Here is a 26,612-nt window from a genome sequence, read left to right on the forward strand (position 1 = left end):
AATGTTTTAAAAAAATCCGAAGGTACCATGACGATCCGCACATTTTTTTAAACGTTTCGATAGTTGCCTTTTTTAGTTTCGCCGTACGTTCATAAAGCCAACATTTGTTTTTTACCCAAGCCAGCTTTGACCATTACCTAGCTACCGTACATTAACATTTGTTTTTTACCCAAGTTTTTTATTTTGAACGGCATTAATAAACTAAAATATTCCCTAATTTTACTTGTACAGAGTCAGTTTATTGTGGCATGTTTAATATAGTAAGTATAGATAAAACTCACAACAAACTTCCTATTAAACATGCCACAACAAACTAAACAGGATATGTGCATCTTATTTTAAAAACTTAAAACTCACAACAAACTTCCTAAATAAATGGATGACCAATCTAAAACTAAACCCTAATGGACTACTATAAATACATAGCAAACACTCACAATTCTACATTTCTATTGCTAAACAGATTTAAAATATGGAGCCAGTTCTGAATTCACTTAATGCGAAAAAACAAGCATGCGATATTGAAAAATCTAAGGTCGGTTCTATGATAAGTTTTGTTATATCGCAATAATGAATAATTGTTTTCTTTTGTTTACTTTTATGTGAATACTAACTTATTTGATTTTTCAGATTCAACACACCAATTTAAACACCCCAGTTGTCGAACAAGCTTTTGTTAGTTTTTAAGTAATATTTTCGCTTATAATCTTTCATATTAACAAGTTCGTTATGTTATTATTTGGTGTTTTATTGTAGGATGATGGTGATAATAGTGTTGAAATTATTTCTTATGGTGCAATGTTCAGTCCATACAAGTCTAAGCTTCAACGTCAATTTAGTGAAGAGGTAATTTTAAAATTTATTTAATCTTTTTTAAATTTTTTTTATTCAATATTTGTTCTTTTTTTAATTTATTTAATCATTTTTTAACTTTTTTATTAAATTTTTGTTTTTTTAAGGATCGGAAGTATGAGAATCAAAAGAAAAGATCTAAGAGACTCTCTGAATGGAAATGGGTCGAGTTTATAAATTTAGATGATTTTGAGGACGATGAGAAAGAAGATGAATTAGATGATACTGCTGATTCGAGCACAAACAAGAAAAACGGATAAAAAAAGTAGAGATTTTAGATGAAATATACCAAGTGTTTTTATGTTTTTTTCATTTTCAGTTGTTTTTGTTTGATATAGACTATCCCATGAATAATAAAGTTTATTTTATATTTGAAGTTTATGTTTTGTGTTATTTTATTGCACTTATAATTTACATCTCGATTGAACTAATATACTTTAGTACTTAATCATGTTCGTATTATATAATTTACATGTTCGTACTTGATCATTTCCAAAGAGATAAATTCGATTACCAAGAATGGCCAAAACATGAAAACTACCTCTTGGTTTGGAGTAAATTCAAGATTGTATTTACAAAGCATACTAAACTTATTCAATTTAACAGTCATGTTTCACGAGGATTTCGTATATATCCATTAGTGCCTTCTATAAAAAAAACTGTTGGACGACACGAGATATGAAAAAAATAATTATATCATATTATAGATTTTTCGAATAATTTGTATTTCTTAAATAAAAAGATAAAGTTAATAAAGATATAAACTTTTACATCCTATTTCTTTTATAAAAATTGTTTTATAAAAATATGATTTTTTAAATATTTATAAAAATGAAATTTAACATTAGTTAAAGGTGTTTAAAACGTACCTACAAGTCACCTACTATTTTTACTTTAATTTTTCAAAAACGAAAATTTTAAAATTAAAGTTTATTGGATGAGTATGATGTGGATATTTAAAAAAGTTATGGACTTTAAACAATAAAATTATAAACTTTATCATTTCACCAACAAAATAAACTTACTTTATAACGATAGCAACTTTTTTTTTTGTCATTTGTTTAGTATTTTTTATTAACAAACGAATCTTTACATGTTTAAAACAGTTTTTCTATACTTTATTTATTATTAATTTTTATAACAAAACAAAACTTTGATATTTATTAGATAGAAGATAAACTATGTTCCAAAATTTTAGGAATTATTTAATACTAATTTACGGATTAGTAGATAGATAGTAAACTATATCCTAAAATTTTAGGAATTATTTAATACTAATTTACGATATTTAGTAGATAAATAGTAAACTATGTCCTAAAATTTTAGGAATTATAAGTCAACTAATAAAAAAAATAATTATTGCAGTTATTCTTGGATATTAATCTAATAATTTGCATTTTTTAATTAAAAAGTAATAAAGTAATAAACTTTAAAGCTAAACTAAAAAACTGAACTTACTATGATATAAAGTTAATAAAAAAATAATTATTTTATAAACATTTTTATAACAAGTAATATAAATAAAATACTCCAGAAATTTACAATCTTTACTAGATAAATTCTAAACTGGGTTCCAAACTTTTAGGAATTATAAGTTCAACTATATTGTTATAGATAATATTAGTCAGTTCTAAAATAATTATTTACCAACTTGACTAGATACATAGTAGTAGAATGTGTTGCATATTTTTAGGGATTATTAGTTAAAAGTAGACTCATATAGATAAGATTAGTTAGGAACTAAAAATTTGAACTTAGTATGATATAAAGTTAATAAAGATATAAACTCTTATCATCCTATTTTTTATAAAAACAGTTTATGAAATCTTATAAAAATATAAATTTTTTATATTTGTAAAAACCCGAAATTTAACAATTTAAGTTAAAGCTCTAAAACGTACTTACGAGTCAAATACTATTTTTTATTTTTATAAAAACGAAAATTTTAAACTTAAAGTTTATTGGATGAGTACTATGTGGATATTTATAAAAAGTTATGAACTTTAAAGAATAAAATTATACTTTATAATTTAACCAATAAAATAAACAAACTTTACAATTATAACAACTTATCTTTTATTTTTAGTCTTTTGATTATTAATTTTTATACAAAAAAACAATATTTTTTGTCTTTTGGTTATTATTTTTTATAAAAGAACAAAACTTTTACATATGTGTAAACTTATGACATATATCCACCACAATAATGTTATCATAAATATTATACGAATAAGAAAACTACCAGAAACGAGTTTTGCAATGCAAAGTGTCGCCCCCGCCGCATCGCTCGGGCACCCTACTAGTTTAAATAAATAAATAATTAGGTAATCATGACATGGGGCTCAATCCACACTTTGCAAATTAAAGGGGGCATGATAAAGCCACAACAAGGGTGACATGGCGCTGACATGGAGCTTAGGTGGACTGATAAAGCCCTATGAGGGCTCCAAGCACACCCTCTAGCCTAAGCGAAAATAGCCAAGAAAGGTATCCAAAGATCCTAAAATTGACAATGTAGGGTATGAGTACTTCCTCCCTCATCAAAAACAAATAAAATTTCAATCTTTTAAAATACAGGAATTTTTTACAAAATTAAACCATATTCAGGTCCCTGAATTGTTTAAAATTTAAACTTAATCCTATATTTCAAGAGTTAAATGCCATTTTAGTCCCTGTGGTTTGTGCCATTTTGCCAGTTTAGTCCAAAGGTTTCATTTTTAACCTGTGGGTCCAAAAAGGTTTCACAGTTGCCATTTTAGTCCACTCGGTTAACTTTATCCATTTTTTCTGTTAACGAGAAGGCCAATTCGGTCATTTTAAATGGCTGAATTGTTCTTTTAGTTAACAGAATTACATACAAAATGACCAAATTAGCCTTCTCGTTAACAGAAAAAATAGATGAAGTTAACCCAGTGGACTAAAATGGCAACTGTGAAACCTTTTTCGATCCACAGGTTAAAAATGAAACCTTTGAACTAAACTGGCAAAATGGCCCAAACCACAGGGACTAAAATGACATTTAACTCTTTCAAAAATGTTGTTAAAATTTAAACTTTCACTTTTTTCATATGATGAGAGAGAAAGTACTTATTCTATCCGTCAAATTTGAGAATTTTAGTTATCATGGCGATTTCATTTACTAGGGACGTTTGTTTGTTTAGTTACCAAGGCAATTTCCCGATTTTTAAAATTTATATTGTGCTTGTAACAAACTAGATTTTATTAATCGTGTTCAAACCGTTTATTATATAAAAATTTCAAGGACAAAAAAGACAAAACTGTTTGCAGGTTAGCCCGACCCATTTACCTAAACTCGGTTTGACCATTACCCATCAGAACATACATTATTCTTGTAACCATCTAGTTTTTTCTTAATCGAGTATTAATAATTTACTATTTTATACGACAAAAGAAAAAGTGTTTGCAGGTCAGTCCGACCCATTGACCTAAACTCGTTTTGACCATTACCCATCAAAACATATGTTATTCTTGTAACCATCTACTTTTTTCTTGATCGTGTATTCATAATTTACTATTTTACAAGAAAAAAAAACAAAAGTGTTTGCAGGTTAGCCCGACCCATTTACCTAAACTCGGCTTGGCCATTACCCATCAAAATCTACATTATATATGTAACCATCTAGTTATTCTTGATCGTGTATTAATAATTTACTATTTTATAAGACAAAAAAAAGGTGTTTGCAGGTCAGCCCAACCCATTTACCTAAACTCGGCTTGGCCATTACCCATCAAAATATACATTATATATGTAACCATCTAGTTTTTCTTGATCGTGTATTAATAATTTACTATTTTATAAGACAAAAAAAAAAAAAAAAAAAAAAGTGTTTGCAGGTCAGCCAGACCCATTTACCTAAACTCGGCTTGGCCATTACCCACCAAAATATACATTATATATGTAACCATCTAGTTTTTCTTGATCGTGTATTAATAATTTACTATTTTATAAGACAAAAAAAAACAAAAGTGTTTGCAGGTCAGCCCGACCCATTTACCTAAACTCGGCTTGGCCATTACCCATCAAAATATACATTATATATGTAACCATCTAGTTTTTCTTGATTGTGTATTAATAATTTACTATTTTATAAGACCAAAAAAAAAAAAGTGTTTGCAGGTCAGCCCGACCCATTTACCTAAACTCGGCTTGGCCATTACCCATCAAAATATATATTATATACGTAACCATCTAGTTTTTCTTGATCGTGTATTAATAATTTACTATTTTATAAGACAAAGAAAAACAAAAGTGTTTGCAGGTCAGCCCGACCCATTTACCTAAACTCGGCTTGGCCATTACCCATCAAAATATACATTATATATGTAACCATCTAGTTTTTCTTGATCGTGTATTAATAATTTACTATTTTATAAGACAAAAAAAAACAAAAGTGTTTGCAGGTCAGCCCGACCCATTTATCTAAACTCGGCTTGGCCATTACCCATCAAAATATACATTATATATGTAACCATCTAGTTTTTCTTGATCGTGTATTAATAATTTAATATTTTATAAGACAAAAAAAAAACAATAGTGTTTGCAGGTCAGCCCGACCCATTTACCTAAACTCGGCTTGGCCATTACCCATCAAAATATACATTATATATGTAACCATCTAGTTTTTCTTGATCGTGTATTAATAATTTACTATTTTATAAGACAAAAAAAAAAGGTGTTTGCAGGTCAGCCCGACCCATTTATCTAAACTCGGCTTGGCCATTACCCATCAAAATATACATTATATATGTAACCATCTAGTTTTTCTTGATCGTGTATTAATAATTTACTATTTTATAAGACAAAAAAAAACAAAAGTGTTTGCAGGTCAGCCCGACCCATTTACCTAAACTCGGCTTGGCCATTACCCATCAAAATATACATTATATATCTAACCATCTAGTTTTTCTTGATCGTGTATTAATAATTTACTATTTTATAAGACAAAAAAAAAAGTGTTTGCAGGTCAGCCCGACCCATTTATCTAAACTCGGCTTGGCCATTACCCATCAAAATATACATTATATATGTAACCATCTAGTTTTTCTTGATCGTGTATTAATAACTTACTATTTTATAAGACAAAAAAAAAACAAAAGTGTTTGCAGGTCAGCCCGACCCATTTACCTAAACTCGGCTTGGCCATTACCCATCAAAATATACATTATATATGTAACCATCTAGTTTTTCTTGATCGTGTATTAATAATTTACTATTTTATAAGACAAAAAATAAAAAACAAAAGTGTTTGCAGATCAGCCCAACCCATTTACCTAAACTCGGCTTGGCCATTACCCATCAAAATATACATTATATATGTAACCATATAGTTTTTCTTGATCGTGTATTAATAATTTACTATTTTATAAGACAAAAAAAAAAACAAAAGTGTTTGCAGGTCAGCCCAACCCATTTACCTAAACTCGGCTTGGCCATTACCCATCAAAATATACATTATATATGTAACCATATAGTTTTTCTTGATCATGTATTAATAATTTACTATTTTATAAGACAAAAAAAAAAACAAAAGTGTTTGCAGGTCAGCCCGACACATTTACCTAAACTCGGCTTGGCCATTACCCATCAAAATATACATTATATATGTAACCATATAGTTTTTCTTGATCGTGTATTAATAATTTACTATTTTATAAGACAAAAAAAAAAACAAAAGTGTTTGCAGGTCAGCCCGACACATTACCTAAACTCGGCTTGGCCATTACCCATCAAAATATACATTATATATGTAACCATCTAGTTTTTCTTGATCGTGTATTAATAATTTACTATTTTATAAGACAAAAAATAAAAAACAAAAGTGTTTGCAGATCAGCCCAACCCATTTACCTAAACTCGGCTTGGCCATTACCCATCAAAATATACATTATATATGTAACCATATAGTTTTTCTTGATCGTGTATTAATAATTTACTATTTTATAAGACAAAAAAAAAAAACAAAAGTGTTTGCAGGTCAGCCCAACCCATTTACCTAAACTCGGCTTGGCCATTACCCATCAAAATATACATTATATATGTAACCATATAGTTTTTCTTGATCATGTATTAATAATTTACTATTTTATAAGACAAAAAAAAAACAAAAGTGTTTGCAGGTCAGCCCGACACATTTACCTAAACTCGGCTTGGCCATTACCCATCAAAATATACATTATATATGTAACCATATAGTTTTTCTTGATCGTGTATTAATAATTTACTATTTTATAAGACAAAAAAAAAACAAAAGTGTTTGCAGGTCAGCCCGACACATTACCTAAACTCGGCTTGGCCATTACCCATCAAAATATACATTATATATGTAACCATATAGTTTTTCTTGATCGTGTATTAATAATTTACTATTTTATAAGACAAAAAAAAAACAAAAGTGTTTGCAGGTCAGCCCGACACATTTACCTAAACTCGGCTTGGCCATTACCCATCAAAATATACATTATATATGTAACCATATAGTTTTTCTTGATCGTGTATTAATAATTTACTATTTTATAAGACAAAAAAAAAAACAAAAGTGTTTGCAGGTCAGCCCGACACATTTACCTAAACTCGGCTTGGCCATTACCCATCAAAATATACATTATATATGTAACCATATAGTTTTTCTTGATCGTGTATTAATAATTTACTATTTTATAAGACAAAAAAAAAAAAAAAAAACAAAAGTGTTTGGAGGTCAGCCCGACACGTTTACCTAAACTCGGCTTGGCCATTACCCATCAATATATACATTATATATGTAACCATCTAGTTTTTCTTGATCGTGTATTAATAATTTACTATTTTATACGACAAAAAAGTGTTTGCAGGTCAGCCCGACCCGTTTACCTAAACTCGGCTTGGCCATTACCCATCAAAATATACATTATATATGAAACCATTTAGTTTTTCTTAGACCGTGTATTAATAATTTACTATTTTATACGCCAAAAAAAAAACAAAAGTATTTGCATGTCAGCCCGACCCATTGACCTAAACTCGGCTTGGCCATTACCCATCAAAATATACATTATATATGTAACCATCTAGTTTTTCTTGATCGTGTATTAATAATTTACTATTTTATACGACAAAAAAAAAAGTGTTTGCAGGTCAGCCCGACCCATTTTGCAGCCCGACCCACTTGTATGTAAATAAATATCTTAAGGATATTGTACATAGAACATGCATACAAAAGCATGGATTTGATAACAAAGGGAATCAATTTATGGGAGTTTGTAGATCAATCATTAAACAAGAGGCTGAGTTCATCAGGTAAACATAAAGTACAGACATGCGTCTTTTCGGTTTTTACACTGCACCACAGATGATCATCATCACTGCAATCAAGAAGACAAAAGATTATTTCAGATATAATCAGACAACTTTAAGAGATTATGCATTGTGTTCCTAGACGGTGAAGCTAAAATGAACACAAGTTAAGCTCGTCAAGCGGGTCAAAAGCTCGTAAATGATAAAACAACTCAAAAATCAGATTCACAATGGTTTTTCATAATTAAGTTTAGAAGATTAAATATTTACAAAATTCAAGGAAGGAATAAATAACAAGTGTTTGCTAGTCAGTCCGACCCGTTTAAACACACAATACGAGTAGTTGTTTGGAAGGAACGTGTTTTGACCCGTTACCCAACCTGCCCATTTTGCCTCTAAAGTGTCAAACGGGTAAACTTAAAAAAGTTAGGTAATATGAAAACGGGTCGTAGAGGCGAGCACGGCAAAAGTCACCCAAAGTGTATTCACAATGCATAAAACCTCCTAAATTGTGTTATTTCAAAAATCAGATTCGATCTAACGGTGGAGTTTATCTTAATGTTTAGAAGGCTTATAGTTATTGACAGTGAATAGCGGACGATAGCGACAAGCTACCTATACGCTACGTAGCGATAGCGATGAAATAGCGCGCGTTATTTTATGTTTAGCGACACACTAGGAGAAAATTTTAGAAATATTTTATATGTATATTATATGCAAATAAGTTGGTTTATATGTATGCTTAACAAAAAAAAAAAAAAAAAAAAAAAAAAAAAAAAAAAAACCTAAAATCCTACTATTTACATTATAGAAGGAAAAAAAAGCTAAAATCCCGCTATTTGCCTGCTACTGAGGCGCCAAAATCAAATAACGGCACACGAATGCTACGCTATGCTACGCTATTCACTAAAACGCTTGCTATGAGTGCTATTAATAACAAAGACTTGAATATTTACAAACGTCAAGGAAACAAAAAAGACAAGAAGAGTTTGTTAGTCAGCCCGACCCGTTTACACACATAATAAACGCATTTGTTTGGTAACCAAACACGTAGAAGTAATCATACCCATTCTCATTCCACCCTACGCTCAAACGCATACCAAAATGATAATACTGAACACAGAATACGCAAACAAAAGCATCTATGCATAAAATGCAAGCATCAAAAGCATTAACAGAAAAAATATTAACAATTGCGCTTCAGACATCTCGGGACACGCACCGTTTTGTTGTTTGGACCGCTCGACAAATAGTCATCATCACTGCAATCAATGAGACAGAAGATCATTTCAGATACAACCAAACAACTTCAAGAGATTATGCAATGTGTTCATAGAAGGTGAAGTTAAAATAATATAGAGTAAACTTCCGTTTTACTCCCTTTGGTTTAGTCGTTTTAACATTTTTGCCCCAATCCTTTAAAAATAGCCATTTTACTCCCTGATCTATGAAGTTTATCTCTATTTCACTCCCCGCTCCTAACGTCATCCAAAATGTTTGTTAAAAATAAGGGCAATTTGGTAATTTTACATATAATGAGAAGGGTGTTTTAGTAACTTTACAAAAAGAGTTGAGTAAACTTCCGTTTTGCTCCCTGTGGTTTGGTCACTTTAACGGTTTTGCCCCAAACCTTTAAAAATAGCCATTTTACTCCCTGATGTTTTGGTTTTGTTGCCAGTTTGCTCCCTGCGGGGAGCAAAATGGAAAAACAAACAATTTGGATGGAGTTAGAGGCGGGGAGCAAACTGGCAAAATGACCAAACCACAGGGAGCAAAACGGAAGTTTACTCAAGAATTTAATTGGATGGCGTTAGGGGTGGGGAGTGAAATAGAGATAAACTTCATAGATCAGGGAGTAAAATGACTATTTTTAAAGGATTGGGGCAAAACCGTTAAAATGGCCAAACCACAAGGAGCAAAACGGAAGTTTACTCTAAAATAAAAACAGGTTTAGGCAGTCAAGTGGATCAAAAGCACATAAATGATAAAAATAAAACCTCCTATTTTATTTTTATTTTTCTCAAAAATTAGATTCTCACTGTAATTAATATATGTAAGCATATTTGATAATAGATGTGCTTATATGACAATAGATGTTATATGTCAATTGTACTTTGGTAGCTACTAGACAAGTATTAGAAGTTAGGGGTCTCTTTTGTAAATGTTTAACCAACTTAACTGTCAAATATGTTAAGTGGGTTGTTTAGCTCATCACTTATTTGGTAGCATACAAAGCTACAAACACTATACAAACAATATGTATGATTGTAATTTAACTTCTTTTTAAATTTTAATCCCTTTAGCTATTATTTTAATATTATCTTAAATTTGTAATTTAACTTCTATCTAACCCCCAAAATACAAACAATACGGAAGATTCTATTGTAATTGTTGAATCACGAAAGGTGAACGGTAGGCTGATGGGCCAGTTGGATCACGAGAAGAGATGGGCCTGGGCATCCAAGGCTGTTTTGGGCCGGACGAGGAGGGAGCCCAACCTAGTTGAGTTCAAGTTGGGCCAGTAGGGATGAGGTGTGGGGTGGGGTGTTCAGGCGAGGCTGATTGTTACAAACACAATTGGTAATCAGCTTAATGAGCGAGAAGATAAAAGAAGAAGATCATAGGAGAAAGGAGATAATTCTCAATCAATTCGCTAATCATTATGTTCAAAGATCTGTGTATATGTACATAGATAGACTGCACAAACCGGGTTTATTTAATACCCGGGTTCGGGTATATACCCGGGTACGGGTATGACCGGGTTTTGACTTTTCGGGTGTTGGCCATACCCGAGTCGGGTTTGGGTCTGGGTATTTGCCAGAAAATCTATACCATGTGTACCAAGGTTCGGTTCGGGTGTTCAATACCGGTGTATTAGAATACCCTATTTTCGGGTCTGGGTAGGGTTTGGGTACTAGTTGGGTATGGTTCAGGTTCGGGTATAGATCAGGTTTTTTTTATTATTTTTTTTTGGCATAAAACATACATAGAAATACAATGAAAACCCTTATTTATACATATTGTATACTTTAAAATCTGCCAAAAAAAAGCCTCACACAAACTCTAAGGGTGTCTGGAGTGGTGCGGCAAGGGGAATGGCAAAGGGTTTTGCCGCGCGGCAACACCGCCGCCGACCCCTTTGCCGCTCGGTTTCATTGCCAAATAGGTGTAGGCTTGCTGAAGTGGTGAAGGGAGGGTTTGAGAGAGAGAGATGATAGTGTGGGGTGGGGTCCATCCAATGTCAATCAGTCACACATTTTTTTTTTTTTTTTTGAAATAGTTTACCACTTCGTGTCTAACCATTGCCAACACTTTTGAGCATAGTTTACCATTTTGACATGACACACTCTCATTGGTTGATTTTTTTGTTTGCCATTCTTAAGTGTTTAACCACTCCTTACACCCTAAGTGTTCAAAAAAAGTTGTTGTACACAACATGTCCGGGTATTACGAAAACCCGGGTACGAAAAAACCCGGGTTCGGATATTAAGCAGAATATGCATACCCGATCCCTACCCTACGGGTAGGATCACGTTCAGGTTTAAAAAACCCGGTTTTTCTAATACCTAGGTTCGGGTTTTTTGTGCACCTCTGTATGTACATTTGGATTATTCACTAGAACCCCTTTACCAATCAACATTTACAAGTAGCCCCCTCTACTTATTTGACCTTATTAAACTAACCATTTTTTTTTTCTAATAATCCAACCATTAACCTGCTGTTCTGCTGCTTACAACCCCTTGTCCTTCAAACAGTGCGGTTTGATTCTCCTGAAAATTGATGCAAAAGCTGTTACCTTTCACAGTATTTCACATATGTTATTCAATATCTCTAAACTCAAAGACTTCAACGATTCTCACATGTTCACTTCACGAAGATATCTGAAACCCTGTTCAACATGACAACGATACAATAAAGAACAAGCAAATGGGCAAACTATCTCTACTCAAACCCTCAATCTCCACTACAAAAACCTCATTAATTCCAACTGAAAATTCCAGCCATGGTCAACTCTTTCAGTTGACCTCTACTTCCCTCTCACTATCCCTCCAAAATTACATAAATTCAAACACCCCTTCACACGGCCAAAAGATTCACACCCACATAATCAAAACTGGATTCAAACCCAACACAAACATATTAATAAAACTCATGATCCTGCACTTAAAATCTTCTTGTTTGTTTTACGCACGCCAGGTGTTCGATGAAATGCCTCAACGAACTCTGACCGCGTATAACTACATGATCGCGGGGTATTTGAAAAGTAACGAAGTCGGGGAGTCTTTAAGTATGTTTAGGAGACTTGTTTCGTGTAATGAGAAGCCGGATGGGTATACTTTTTCCATGATCTTGAAGGCGTCGGGGAGTGATGGTGTCATGTCGGTTGGTAGTCGAATTGGATGTCGAATTGGGAAGGAGGTTCATGCCCAGATTGTGAAATCGTACGTTGTCGTGGATGATGTGCTTTCAACTGCTTTGGTGGATTCATATGTGAAGAGTGGGAGAGTTGACTATGCTAGGAGAGTGTTTGACTTCATGATGGAAAAAGATGTTGTTTGTTCGACATCGATGATTTCCGGATATATGAGACAAGGTTTGGTTGAGGATGCTGAGGACGTATTCGCGAAGACGGGTGTGAAAGATGTGGTGGTGTTTAACGCGATGATTGAAGGGTATAGTAAATCGGTTGAAACGGTTAAGAAGGCTATTGAGGTTTACATAAGTATGCAAAGATTAGATTTTAAGCCTAACATGTCTACATTTGCTAGTATCATTGGCGCTTGCTCGGTTTTAGCGGCATTTGAAGTTGGTCAACAGGTGCAAGGTCAACTCATGAAGACCGACTTCGCAAGCGATATCAAAATGGGAAGTGCGCTTATCGACATGTATTCGAAATGCGGGCGGATTGAAGACGCACGGAAAGTGTTTGATGAAATGCCTGTGAAGAACGTGTTTTCTTGGACGTCGATGATTGACGGGTATGGAAAGAACGGTGATCCAACTGAAGCGCTCAATCTGTTTAATCAAATGCGAAACGTTCACCGGATCAAACCGAATCACGTCACTTTTCTCGGTGCACTTTCGGCTTGCGGGCATGCTGGGCTGGTCTCTAAAGGACTGGAAATATTTAACATCATGGAGAAAGATTACACAATGAAACCGCACATGGAACACTATGCGTGTATGGTTGATCTGTTGGGTCGAGCAGGACGGTTAAATCAAGCATTGCGGTTTGTAACGTCGATGCCTGAAAAGCCGAATTCTGATGTTTGGGCCGCACTGCTTAGTTCATGCAGGCTACATGGTGACGTCGAGATGGCGAGTATTGCAGCCAATGAGCTTTTTAAGTTGAGTAGTAATAGTAGGCCTGGCGCTTATGTTGCGTTGTCGAATGCTTTAGCAGATGCCGGGAGATGGGATCGCGTTATTGATGTAAGGGAACTGATGAAAACGAGAGACGTATCGAAAGAAACCGGTTCAAGTTGGATCGGGACTGATGATGTTGGTTCAGCTTGTTTGCATTCTACACGGGATATTTGAGCTTTACGATTAAAGAATTACAATTGATCTAGGGTTATGGTACTCGGGGGGGGGGGGGGGGGGGTGGTTAACAATTTTGGGTCGAAACTTGGTCTTCGTTTAGAGCCAGTGCACCGCTGCTGCAGCCGGGGGTTCGGGTCCGGGTTCGGGTCCGGGTCAGGTTCGGTTGTTTTGCAGATGGCCTGTTGGATGTTATAACAAATAGTTGGTTTAAATTAGTTAAAACAATTCAAAATCATTAGTTTTTATAAAAGAATGTTGTTAAAGAGGTTTTCGATAATTATAATACATATACATAACTCACATTTTAAAAAATAGAAAAATATATAAATAAATAATAAAGGTTATATGACCGGTTCCAAGTTCTAAACCGGCAAAACCAAACCATGAACCTAACCTCTTGGACCTAAAACTGGCCAAACCAGATGAATTGCGTTGGTAAGGCGGTTCAGTAGGTTTCAACGGGTTATGAACATTGCTAGCATAATAATGTACCATCTTGGACCCTAAACACATGATCCATACTCGAATTTGAATGCGCCTAATAGGGGTTTTAGCGAGAACCAATGGTTGTTTTACTAAAAAGTTAAAAAATAATAATAATTTTATCTCCCTTGTATAATCTTTAAGTTTGTGGGCAGTGGCGAAGTTTGAGATTTTCGACCGGGAGGGGGGGGGGGTCGGAAACGTATATACCCAAAAATTTCTATACGAAAGCTACATACATAACACTACTGAGCGAAAAGTTCGGGGGGTCGGGCGCCCCCGGCCCCTTCTAAACTTCACCCCTGTTTGTGGGGTCTCACATCGGCTTCGATACCAAAGGTCCGGTCCTATTACGAGAACAATATCAACGTATTACAAGAAACAGCCCGGGCTTATTAACATAATCAAGGATTTCTATCGAACCCATCGTTCACTAGCTCTACTCTATGATCAAGCTACAAAGTTTTGAGTCAATTACTTGACTTTTGACTCGACACGAGGATGATTCCTATGGGAGCTATCCCGAGTCGTTTGACTTGTACCATGATCAAGATTTCGGTGAATCGGAGATCAACGATACTCATCAGATTCAAGACAAGAAACTTCAAGTGAATCAAACAATGAAGAATTAATGTATTTGAGAGAGGAAATTGATATACTTCAAGAAGAAAACATGATTGGTAGACCAGTTTGATTGATTTTGGGCCCATTCTAATGGACTTGTATTAGACACAATCCATGTGTCGTAAACCGGACCGAACCTGTATGAACGAGACACCAGACCGGTCATAGCCCAATTGGTTCCGGTCTAGAACAGTATATTTCGGTCTATCTGTTGGACACCATGATTTACAGATAATGGGCCTTACAAAACCAATTCAGTTTTGACTTTGTGGGCTCATTTGAACTTATAAAAAAAGGAGTTAAACACCATTTTAGTTCCTGTCGTTTGGGCCATTTTGGCAGTTTAGTCCAAAGGTTTTATTTTTCGTTTATGGGCCCAAAAAGGTTTCACCGTTTCCATTTTAGTCCACCGGGTTAACTTCATCCATTTTTTCTATTAACGAGAAGGGCAATTCGGCCATTTTATATGTTCTAATTGTCATTCTAGTTAACAGAATTACAATAAGGCTATTTTCTAGACATTGATTTGGTTGAGTCCGGCTGATTCGACCAACGAGTCCTATATAACTCATTTGGGTCACAATAAGGCTATTTTCTAGACATTGATTTGGTTGAGTGACCCTTAATTATATTTTAATTTGATTATATTGCTCATATATTTTAAATTATGTATCGTCCCTTTTTGTATTTTCTTTTTAAATATAAACGGTTAATGTGTTAGTTAAGGTTAATATTATTACGTTATTAAAGATCTAAATCTTTGAATAACAATTTAAGAAGATGTATTGTATACATTAGAAAATAGAAATAGACTTTGGACGACTGTGCAACCAATTTGACTTGCTCTGCTCTTTCTTATTTTTTTTTCCCATCTTTTTTTCCCATCTTTTTTTCTTCTTAAATAAAAAGTAAGTTATGTTTAATTTTTTAAGTTTTGTACGTATTTATAAGAATAAGTAAAAAACTTTATATGTATTTATAAGAATTTCTAGATTTTTAGAAAATGTAAATTATAGTAAAATTTGTAAATTCTGTAAAATATGGTAAACTTTTAAAGGTATTGTATTTGGTTATACACTTTGAAGATTATTTATTATATGATATTAAAAACTAAATACTTTATTATAACAAATAATTTGGTTATAAAAACTAAATGTAAAAGGCGTTGAACCACCACCAAGCCTTTTGGTTGAGTGGTAGCCCCATGACTTTCAAAATCAGAAGGTCATGGGTTGAACCCTAGGATAAATTTTGTTTCAGGTTGATCCAAGGGATTTTTTTAATTGTGGATTTTCTCGTAAGATTGTGAGTCAGGTCACCACGTTGAGGAGTGAATGAATAATGGATTGCTTAAAAAACGTATACGGGTGAACGATTGGACGTTTTTTTTTTCTTGCCTCATTCAGAAAGGCCATGCCTGAAGGTAATTCAATGCTCCATCCACATTTAAAGATATGATAAGGTGATATACTTTATAAATTTTAGTTGTGATCATAAACAATCCATGTAACTGAATAAATAACGGAAGAAAAAGCTGGAATCAAACACATTTAATCTTCTTATTCATCACTTTTTTTCCATGCACAATAGAAAACCATGCAAACGTTATGCTTGAATTTAAGCGTTTAAGGCTATGTGGTGTGGTGATTTTTCTAATCATCATAACCACCTTTCAGGTTATCGTCACATCACTCTATCTTCATCCACCACCCTATAAGGTATATGATACGTGTAACGTCTCAACATTTAGTAGCGACAGCCGACGTGGGATAGTTGGAGTGTAGCCATGCATGCATTACATAAACTTGCAATAGTTGACCCAGGATTTTTTTTCTGTGGGTGTGAATGAAGGGTTCAATCATATTTTTAAGGGGTGCGATCGGGTTATTTTGCCTAAAAAATCCACTAATTTTTTTTTCAAGGGGTGTGCCACTGTGCCCACCCACCCATTCGTCAAGGTAGGTCCACCCCCATTGGCGAAGCCACGCCGCCCCCCCCCCCCCCCCGAATTTTCCCGAAGCCGTGGGGCGGCAACGTATATACCTATACGAAAGTACTATTCATAAGACTACGCATCGAAAAGTTCGAGGGGGGGGGGGAGGGCGTCCCCCCGGACATACACTATCCTGCGCCAATGTCCACCCCTGCTTGTAAGTCTTTTGGATTTGGAGTATGATTTGAGTCTAATTCTCTCTAATGTTCTTCTAACTTCTTTTTCATTTCTTTGGACCATTTGGTAACGATTATGTTCGTATCAGTATATGACCCCCTCCATCCTTTTTCACCAATCAAATTCAATAAAACATCAAAGTTTGGAATCTTTGGCTCGTGGTTGACGTGGATATTTCCATGCTCACCACACATGGAAAACGAAGAGGGTGGTGTACCATGCATTCCACGGCTCTATTACCCCCACCATGAGTCCCACACCCCTTACCCTAATAAATACAAGCATTTTTTTTTTATCTTTCATCGTTGATTTTAGCCCAAATAAACATTTGATAGAACAATGTTTCATATATTTGCGTGTTGTGGCATCTTGAACCTGAGATTACTAAATACATCACTCGTAGATCACATATAGTTGTTAAAAGTGTGATAAACATATAATCATATTTGCAGCTATTGTGGGCTTAATAAAAACAAGTATTTTTATGATTTAAATACCTATAATAGTACGGGTAATTAAGTAAGGTCGTCTCCCCATGGAGACGAACTAGGTCTGATAAAACCTTTGGCTAGCAAATCATCTAGCTGCGTCCTCAATTCTTTCATCTCTGTTGATGCTAACCTATAAGGTGCTCTCGCAACAGGTGCTGCTCCAGGGATGATGTCGATTCTGAATTCTACTTGCCTATCTGGTGGTAAACCAGGTAACTCTTCAGGAAATACTTCAGGGTATTCAGAAATGACTGGAATATCTTCAATCTTGGGCTTCTGCTCATCAATAGTCACTTGTGCCATATAAATGACACAACCCTTCTTCAAGCATCTAGATGCCTTGAGCATAGACACTTGCTCAGGCAGTCCATACCGGGTATCTCCTTGAATGGTAAGTGACTCACCAGATGGAGTCTTGACTACCACTTGCTTCTTATTGCAAACGATCTGGGCTTGGTTATGCGATAACCAATCCATGCCTAATACTATATCAAACCCGGCTAACTTCAAAGGAAGCAAAGACATAGGAAAAGAGTGGTTCCTAAAAGATATAACACACCCATCTAACATGGTTGAGGCGGTTTCTAAGGTTCCATAGGCTAACTCCACCTCATACTTCACACTTAAGGTTTTAACAGGTAAATTCAGCAACTTACAAAATTTGTTATCTATGAACGACTTATCAGCGCCAGAATCAAATAGTACTCTTGCATAGATATCATTTATGAGAAAGGTACCTGTGATCACGTTGTCGTCCTGAATTGCCTCATGCGCATTCATCTGGAAGACCCTTGCATTGGTCTTCTTGGCTTCCTCAGGCTTCTTGGCGTATTTAGGCAGTTAGTCTTGATGTGCCCTTTCTCGTTGCAGCCATAGCAGGTAGCATCCTTAATCCTCTTACAATCAATAGTCTTGTGATCTTTAGACTTGCACAACCCACATGCAGGTGGTCCTGATTGAGACTTGGTCTCAAGCTTGCACTTTCCAAAGTGGCGTTTTTGGCAAGTTGTGCACTTTGGCTTTTCTTCAGTTCGCTGACTATTCTTTCCAGACCCAAACTTTCTAGAATCAGTGTTTCCCTTATGCATCTTCTCTGACCCTCGTGAGTTATCCTCCTCACGCTTCCTCTTACTCTCTTCAGAGTTCTTGAGCGATCTCAGCCTGACCGCATCTAAGGTGAGGGATAGAGATAGATCAGCTGCTGATCTAAAAGTAGCAGGTCTTGAAGCCTTAACACTGGCTTTGATTTCCGGGGCTAGACCCCCAATGAAGCGAGCAATCCTCTTGGGTTCTGGTGTCACAAGGTAAGGGACCAATCTGGACATGGTGTTGAAGCTTGTAAGATAAGCTTGGCAATCTAGGTTCCTCATTATCAGTGATAAGAAATCTGACTCAATCCTTTCCACTTCATGTTGTGGACAATAATTCTCTTTAATGAGAACAACAAACTGTTCCCATGACATATTGTAGAGCGGGATCTTCCCAGCAGCTTGAATAAGAGACTTCCACCATGCCAGTGCCTCTCCCTTGAACGATTGAGATACATACTTCACTATATCCCTTTCAGCACAACCGCTGATATCTACCACAGTGTCCATTTCATCTAACCAAGTCATACAATCTATTGCCCCTTTCTCCCCAGTGAAATCCCGGGGTTTGCAAGAAACAAAGTACTTATAAGTACAGGACTTGGTACGTGCTCCATCATTGAACACCATCCTCTTGGATGGAACACTGTGTTGATTTGAGGAATGTTCAATATTCTCTTTCTTGGGTCCATCTTTCTTAGAGGGTGGCTTGCTATGAGCTTCTGAATGAGTCTTAGGAACAGACTTAGAATGGGGTACTGAAGAAGTTCTACTATACGTCTCACTAACCTCCTTGAATTGCTCCTTTACAGCTTTAGATACAGCTGTATCAATCAGTGTACGGAGCTCTCCTTTGGTTATATTAACCCTATCATCATCGCGGTTTTCCAGGGAATGACTGTTCACTTCCTCCGACCTAGCCATGTAGCTTTAATTGCTACATAAAATCAATAAGGACGAAGTTTATACGGAAGCTTATACAGTTCTATCGTTTTAAACGATTTACTAATCATGTTTTTAATACACATTTTAGTTAATTACTCAGGATTTTCATCATAACCCTAAATTATAAATAATAGCACAAAAGGCCTAGTCACGAAGACAGATTTAATTTATAAACCAGGATTTTATAGAATCGAGGTATTAAGGTTTGAATCAAAGTTCATTACCTTTTCTCGACAAGGAGTTGTAGGCTACCACTGTCTTTAGTCCCAAAGGACGTTAATTATAGCCCGTGGGCACTTCATCCTTAAGGGATGATTATATAATTAAGGGATTTTAGAATAGCCCAATTTAAGAATGACTTATGTGATTTTATCGAATCACATCTTTGTCACTAATGATAATATATCAAATGTTAATAAGGGTTGAATCTTTCGAATAGGTTTTACCATCTTGGCCATGTCTGCAACGACATTTAGGGTAGGTTTTACCTTTAAGATTCTTTTTAATATTTAAACGCAGAGCAATCCTAAATTGAGATGTTAACAAGGATCTAAATCTAATTGAGGAACTACCATCTTGGCCCTGTCTTAAGATTACATATGGCTAGGTCTTGTCCTTTTTAGATTTTGCCATTTTATTATAATGGTAGATCTTATAATATAGGAATCTAACTGTCCCATTAAAATTTAAACAAATACATGGTTGCCCTAAACGGGACTTCTAACTGAAAAATGACTTGCCCATGCAAGGGCTAATCAGAAAATAACAAAGGAAACAAATCAAGGACCAAATAAAACGAATTAGGATTAGTCCTATGTTCTTGTCTGGACTCAAGAATGTGCAATTGTGTAACTGAGATTAAACACAAAAGGTTAGTGTTTAATTCACTCAGTGTTGGCTCTCATACCAACCTATCACACCCCAAATTTTCCATGTGTCACCGGTGGGGAATATCGTGACGTAATTGATATCATCATAGTCAAACAACACAACATATAACTGCACAGCGGAAGCAAAAGATAGATTTATTTCAACTGAATAATTTGTTTTGACATCTAGAGCTTGCGAGACTTGAGTAATGATGCCTGGAGTAGCCAACCTATTTCGTCTAGTACCTGCACTTAGCCTTTTTGGAAAATACGTCAGTTTGCACTGGTAAATACAACTTAACTGACTCATTTTGAAAAGAGTTTGAAAATTGATGTAACACCCTTAATAATTTAACATAATTTAACTAAATATTTCCTGAAACTTTATAAAAATCAGAGTTTACAAAAGCATTTCGTGTTTTAAACCATACATACTAGTAGAATTTTTTTTAAGCATGTTCAAGATAATGTATAATTCATTTAAAGGCAACCCCTACTAGTCAACTAACAACTAGTTTAAAGGATTCAAAACACCATTAACAAAAATCTTTATGACATGTTTAAAGTTTCGACAAGATTATATTCAGTGCGGAAGCTTCAAATTGCATGTTCGGTTCTTGACAAAGTGCTTGATCATCATCCGGGAGAGATTCATTCATACCTAGAGTCAAACACTAAAAACCGTTAGTTTTGACTTTAATATATAATGTATAAACAGGTTTTAACAACACAAGTGACTATAAAATATAAATTTTTACTGGGTTCCACCGTAAATTACGGTATCACCGTAAATTACGGTGGACCTGGAAATGTTATGGTTCTGCCGTAAAACAGTAGCAAAACACCGTAACACATTGTTGTCCATCGTAAATTACGGTGGAACCGTAATTTACGGTGGGTTCTGCACATTTGCACTTTGGCTATTTTTCAACTTTAGAAGCTCATAACTCTTTACTCATTGATCCGATTCAACCAATTCTTCTTGCTATGAGTCCGTAATAAAACTTCGGACTTAACCATGTAAATTTTACATTGCGGAAACCGAGATACCACAAATTGGTTCACGAATTTCCTTATTTCCATTATTCGACCCATTAGTGTGAGTGCATAGCACCTCTTTTCATTCTTAAACCCTTTTAACATATTTACCCAATTACCCGGGCTCACATACTTGGTGTTTTCACGCCAATTCCATGGCTTTGAAAATTCCTCTATGGCTATTACTTGATTATTCGGAATTTAAGCATTCCGTTTCAAACAATCCTTTTTCCTTTAATATTATTGTTCGACCCATATCCCGGGTTCTTATACTTAGATTCGCCATTACCAAATCATTAGTATGGTACAATTTATCATTTAACAAGGTATGAGACTTTCAAGTCGCAACCCTCGTGACTCTTTTGAAAACATCATTTTGCCCGTTTTGCCAATTAGTGAAAACCATCACTTCATTGACTGACCCAACTAAATACCGAGTTCTTATTTTGACCCGTTTGATAGTCGAGTGCACTTCGTCACTTATCGACACATCAAACGCATCCTTTACACTACAACATCAATTACATATTAAACCAAAGCAATTAAACTTAATTCGACGAGACTAAAGTCACGTACCTTCAAAGCACACCTTTTCCGCGGGTATCACCTCCGGCGTGTCCACTTGACGTTCCGGATTCCTTGCCTAAAGAGTCCGATTCATAAAAGATTAGAACCCTTTTTCATAAGCTTTAAAGCATTCATTCATTACATATGTAAATCTGCGTTTTTAGCAATCTTTAACATTTTAATCCTCATTTAGGCGTTTTATCAAACACCTTGCGGGTCAGATTTTTACATGATCTAAACCAAGTTCATAACTTGAATTTATCACTCAAATCAACTTCAATTAGACAATATACGCATATTTTAACATCAACAATTTCAGAGATTATCTCACAAGTTCAGTTTTCACTATAACAAGAGTCTTAGTCCTAGTGTTTATCAAGTTCTACTAACTTACTAATCACCCACTATAGTGATTTTGATTCCTACAACTAACATGCAAGATTTTAACAAGAAATCATCTAGGGTTTGTCCCTAAACCTTACTTTACTTCCAATTTCATGTTTACTACACATAATCAAGCTCTACATCCGATTTTGATCACATACATGAACTTTGAATCGAACGAAAATGACCTAATTCAGCATACCTTAGGATCCCTTTGACAAGGTGATCACGATTCAGTGCTTGAATTTCGATTTCTAACTGATTTGAGGCTCCAATTTGTGATTTTCTTGCAAATTAGGGTTTGGGTGAAGAAATCCCCTGTCGCCCCTGCTTGTTGATCGACCAGACACCTCTTGAATGGGGTGTTTGGTTGATTTTTACTATTTTAGTAATTTAAGTTTCTATTTTAACAACTTTAGTCCCTCCACTCTTATTTAGTTTATATTCTTGGCCTTTTAACTCATTCAAGTGTTACTACAAGACTCTTAACTAACTAGGTTATTTATCCTAGTTAGTTTATTCTTGTTTATTATACATTTTATAATTCTAGTATAAAGTTTTGAAATTTCGGGATGTTACAAGTCCACCCCCCTTAAAGAGGGTTTCGTCCCCGAAACCGAATTACGTACCGAATAACGTAGGGTAGAGCCGTTGCATTTCTTCTTCGGACTCCCACGTAGTATCCGCACCCTTACGTTGTTCCCATTTAACCTTTACTTGGTTGATCTTTTTGTTTCTCAAACTCTTCACTTTATGATCTAGAATTTCAATTGGCCTTACCGCGTAGTTAAGGCTGTTATCCACCTCGATATCGTTGTAGTGGACACGAGCAGTTTCGTCCGCTAAACATTTACGAAGATGTGACATGTGGAATGTGCTGTGTACTCCACTCAACTCCTCAGGTAGCTCGAGACGGTATGCTACCTTTCCAACCCGTTCCACGATTTCGAATGGCCCGATAAATCTTGGGCTCAACTTTCCTCTTTTTCTAAATCGAATTATCCCCTTCCACGGCGATACTTTCAACATTACCTTATCGCCCACTTGAAATTCTATTGGCCTCATTCGTTTATCCGCATAGGATTTTTGTCGATCCTGAGCTGCTTTTAAGTGAGTGCGGATTAAGTCGATCTTACAATTTGTAGCTCGGATTATATCAGTCTGAGCTAAACCCCGCGGACCAACTTCTCCCCAACAAACTGGGGTTCGGCACTTTCTACCATATAACATCTCGTATGGAGCCATTTTAATACTCGCGTGATAGCTGTTGTTATATGAGAATTCGACTAAGGGTAAATGGACATCCCAACTGCCCCCAAAGTCGATAATGCAAGCACGCAACATATCTTCCAACGTTTGTATTGTTCTCTCACTTTGCCCATCCGTTTGGGGATGGTAAGCCGTGCTAATAAACAGCTTGGTTCCCATTTGTTCTTTGAAACCACGCCAAAAATCCGAAGTAAACCGGGTATCTCTGTCGGACACTATGGATATCGGTACTCCGTGACGCGCCACATTCTCGTTAGTATACACTTCTGACATCTTTTCTGATGTATAGGTCTCACGAATCGGAATAAAATGTGCACTTTTTGTCAATCGATCTACTACTACCCATATGGCGTCAAAACCACGGCTAGTTTTGGGCAGTTTAGTCAGCAGGTCCATCGTAATTTGTTCCCACTTCCAAACTGGAATGTCTAATGGCTGCAGCTTACCGTATGGTTTTTTATGCTCTGCTTTGACTTGTAAACAAGTCAGGCACTTCTCCACATACTTCATGATATCTCTTTTCATTCCGGGCCACCAATAATTTTGTTTTAAATCGTTATACATCTTGGTCGCCCCCGGATGTATCGAATAACGAGATTTATGGGCCTCGTCAAGTAAAAGTGCTTTGGCTCCACATGTATTGGGAACCCAAATTCTCCCAAATCGAGTTTTTAATCCTTGGTTGTCGTCCTCCAAATCTTTTAACTGCCCTACTATTCTTTCCTTTTTCACATTCTCTTCTTTTATTGCTTCACTTTGAGATTTTCGAATTTGGTCAAGCAATCCCGATGTCACTATTAGTTGCATCGATCGGACTCGAATAGGCGCATAATCTGTCTTTCGGCTTAGCGCGTCCGCTACTACATTAGCCTTCCCGGGATGGTAATGTATATCACAATCAAAGTCTTTGACCGTCTCCAACCACCGCCTTTGCCTCATATTTAATTCCTTCTGATCGAAGAAATACTTTAGGCTTTTGTGGTCGGTAAAAATAGTGAACTTTACCCCGTACAGATAATGCCTCCATATTTTCAAGGCGAACACCACCGCCGCTAGCTCGAGGTCATGAGTAGGATATCTCTTTTCGTGAGTTTTCAGCTGCCTTGAGGCATAGGCAATAACCTTGCCTCGTTGCATCAGAACGCAACCAAGCCCCGAATGCGAGGCATCCGAGTAAACTATCATATCATCCGTTCCATCCGGTAATGACAATACCGGTGCTTGTGTCAATTTTTCCTTAAGCGTTTGGAACGCCTTTTCTTGGTCCTCGCCCCACATAAATTTCTCCTCCTTGCGGGTTAGTTTGGTCAGTGGCATGGCAATTTTGGAGAAATCTTGTATGAACCTCCGATAATAACCCGCAAGCCCCAAAAAGCTTCTGATTTCCGAAGGATTCCTCGGTGGATTCCATTTCGCCACGGCTTCTATTTTTGACGGGTCTACTAATACCCCGTTTGCGTTGATGACGTGCCCAAGAAATTGCACCTCTCGCAACCAGAAGGCGCATTTTAAAAATTTTGCATACAACTTTTCCCTTCTGAGCGTCTCCAAGACTTCGTACAAATGTCTTGCGTGTTTCACTTCGTCCTTTGAGTATATTAAAATGTCGTCAATAAACACTATTACCAACTTATCTAACATGGACTTGCAGACCCGGTTCATGAGGTCCATGAAGGCCGCGGGCGCATTTGTTAACCCAAAGGACATCACCAAGAATTCGTAATGTCCGTACCGTGTACGGAAAGCCGTCTTCGGTATGTCTTCCTCCTTGACTCTCAACTGGTGGTACCCCGATCTAAGGTCGATCTTGGAGAACCATTTAGCACCTTGCAATTGATCGAATAAGTCGTCAATTCTTGGAAGTGGATATCGATTTTTCACCGTGAGTTTGTTCAACTCGCGGTAATCGATGCACATACGCATACTCCCATCCTTTTTCTTAACAAACAACACCGGTGCGCCCCACGGTGACACACTTGGGCGAATAAAGCCTTTGTCGAGGAGATCTTGAATTTGAGACATTAACTCTTGCAATTCTGAGGGTGCAAGCCGATACGGCACCTTGGCCACGGGTTTTGCGCCCGGAATCAATTTGATCCCGAACTCTATCTCCCGTTCCGGCGGTATTCCCGGTAGGTCTTCCGGGAACACATCGGCGTATTCGCGCACTACCGGCACGTCTTCAATCTTTAACGACTCTTTATTTGGTTCATTTGCGTATATCATGAATGCTCTACATCCGTGCTTCATGAGCTTATAAGCTTTTATCATTGAGCACATAACAGGTTTTCCTTCCTTCTCACCACGTATGATAATCGATTTCCCACTTGGAGATTTTAGTTTTATCTCCTTGCGGAAACACATGACTTTCGCATTATGTCGGGATAGCCAATCCATTCCGACCACTACTTGGAACTCTCCCATGGACATAGGAATTAAATCTATCGGGTATTCCTCATCATCTATGCTTATCTTACAATCTCGACATATGTCACATACAAGGAAGCTTTTGTTGTCACCTATTTCTACCTCTAATGGCATAGGTAATTTTGTTAATACAAAGGAAGGATGTCGAATAAGTCCATGTGAAATAAAGGACTTATTCGCACCCGTATCAAATAACACATGAGCAGGAATTGAATTTATGGCAAATATACCTGAGACCACATCGGGCTCCGTTTTCGCCTCCACTGCTGTTAACTGGAAAGATCTAGCTTTAGCTTTTGGTGCTTCGGTGTGTGCACTCTTATCTTCCCTCTTTCCGGACAATTCCGGGCACTCGGATTTCTTGTGACCCGGCTGATAACATTTGTAGCATACCGAAACTTTCCCCGGGCACAATGCAGCCGTGTGCCCTGTCTTCCCGCATATAGGACACGGCTTGTCCTTAAACCGTCACTCTCCCTTGTGCCCTTTCCCACATACTTTACAGCTTGGCGAGTTACTTTTTCCTTCTTGCTTCTTTGATGAGTCATTTACGCGTGCCTTTTTAGT

At 36.1% G+C, this 26,612-nt stretch overlaps 1 protein-coding gene and 1 long non-coding RNA gene across 2 annotated transcripts; one reads left to right on the forward strand and one right to left on the reverse strand.

The window, feature by feature from the left end:
• The first annotated feature begins 11,861 nt into the window (after nt 1-11,861).
• Nucleotides 11,862-13,718, forward strand: LOC110910193 (pentatricopeptide repeat-containing protein At1g28690, mitochondrial). Its single transcript, XM_022154895.2, has one exon. It carries the CDS (start codon nt 12,074-12,076, stop codon nt 13,685-13,687), a length of 1,614 nt encoding a protein of 537 aa, XP_022010587.1. The 5' UTR covers nt 11,862-12,073; the 3' UTR covers nt 13,688-13,718.
• A 7,136-nt stretch (nt 13,719-20,854) lies between these two features.
• Nucleotides 20,855-22,692, reverse strand: LOC118487343. Its single transcript, XR_004881443.1, has 3 exons — nt 22,552-22,692; nt 21,975-22,041; nt 20,855-21,021 (listed from the first exon to the last, which is right to left on the reverse strand). It is a non-coding gene; the product is annotated as an uncharacterized LOC118487343 (long non-coding RNA).
• Between the last annotated feature and the right edge of the window lie 3,920 nt (nt 22,693-26,612).

Source organism: Helianthus annuus, chromosome 15, assembly GCF_002127325.2.
Source record: "Helianthus annuus cultivar XRQ/B chromosome 15, HanXRQr2.0-SUNRISE, whole genome shotgun sequence".
In the NCBI taxonomy this organism is placed as follows: Eukaryota; Viridiplantae; Streptophyta; class Magnoliopsida; order Asterales; family Asteraceae; genus Helianthus; species Helianthus annuus.

Bases quoted from the DNA above. Each gene is read 5' to 3' on its own strand.
- LOC110910193 (XM_022154895.2), top strand. From the start codon at position 12,074: ATGGGCAAACTATCTCTACTCAAACCCTCAATCTCCACTACAAAAACC.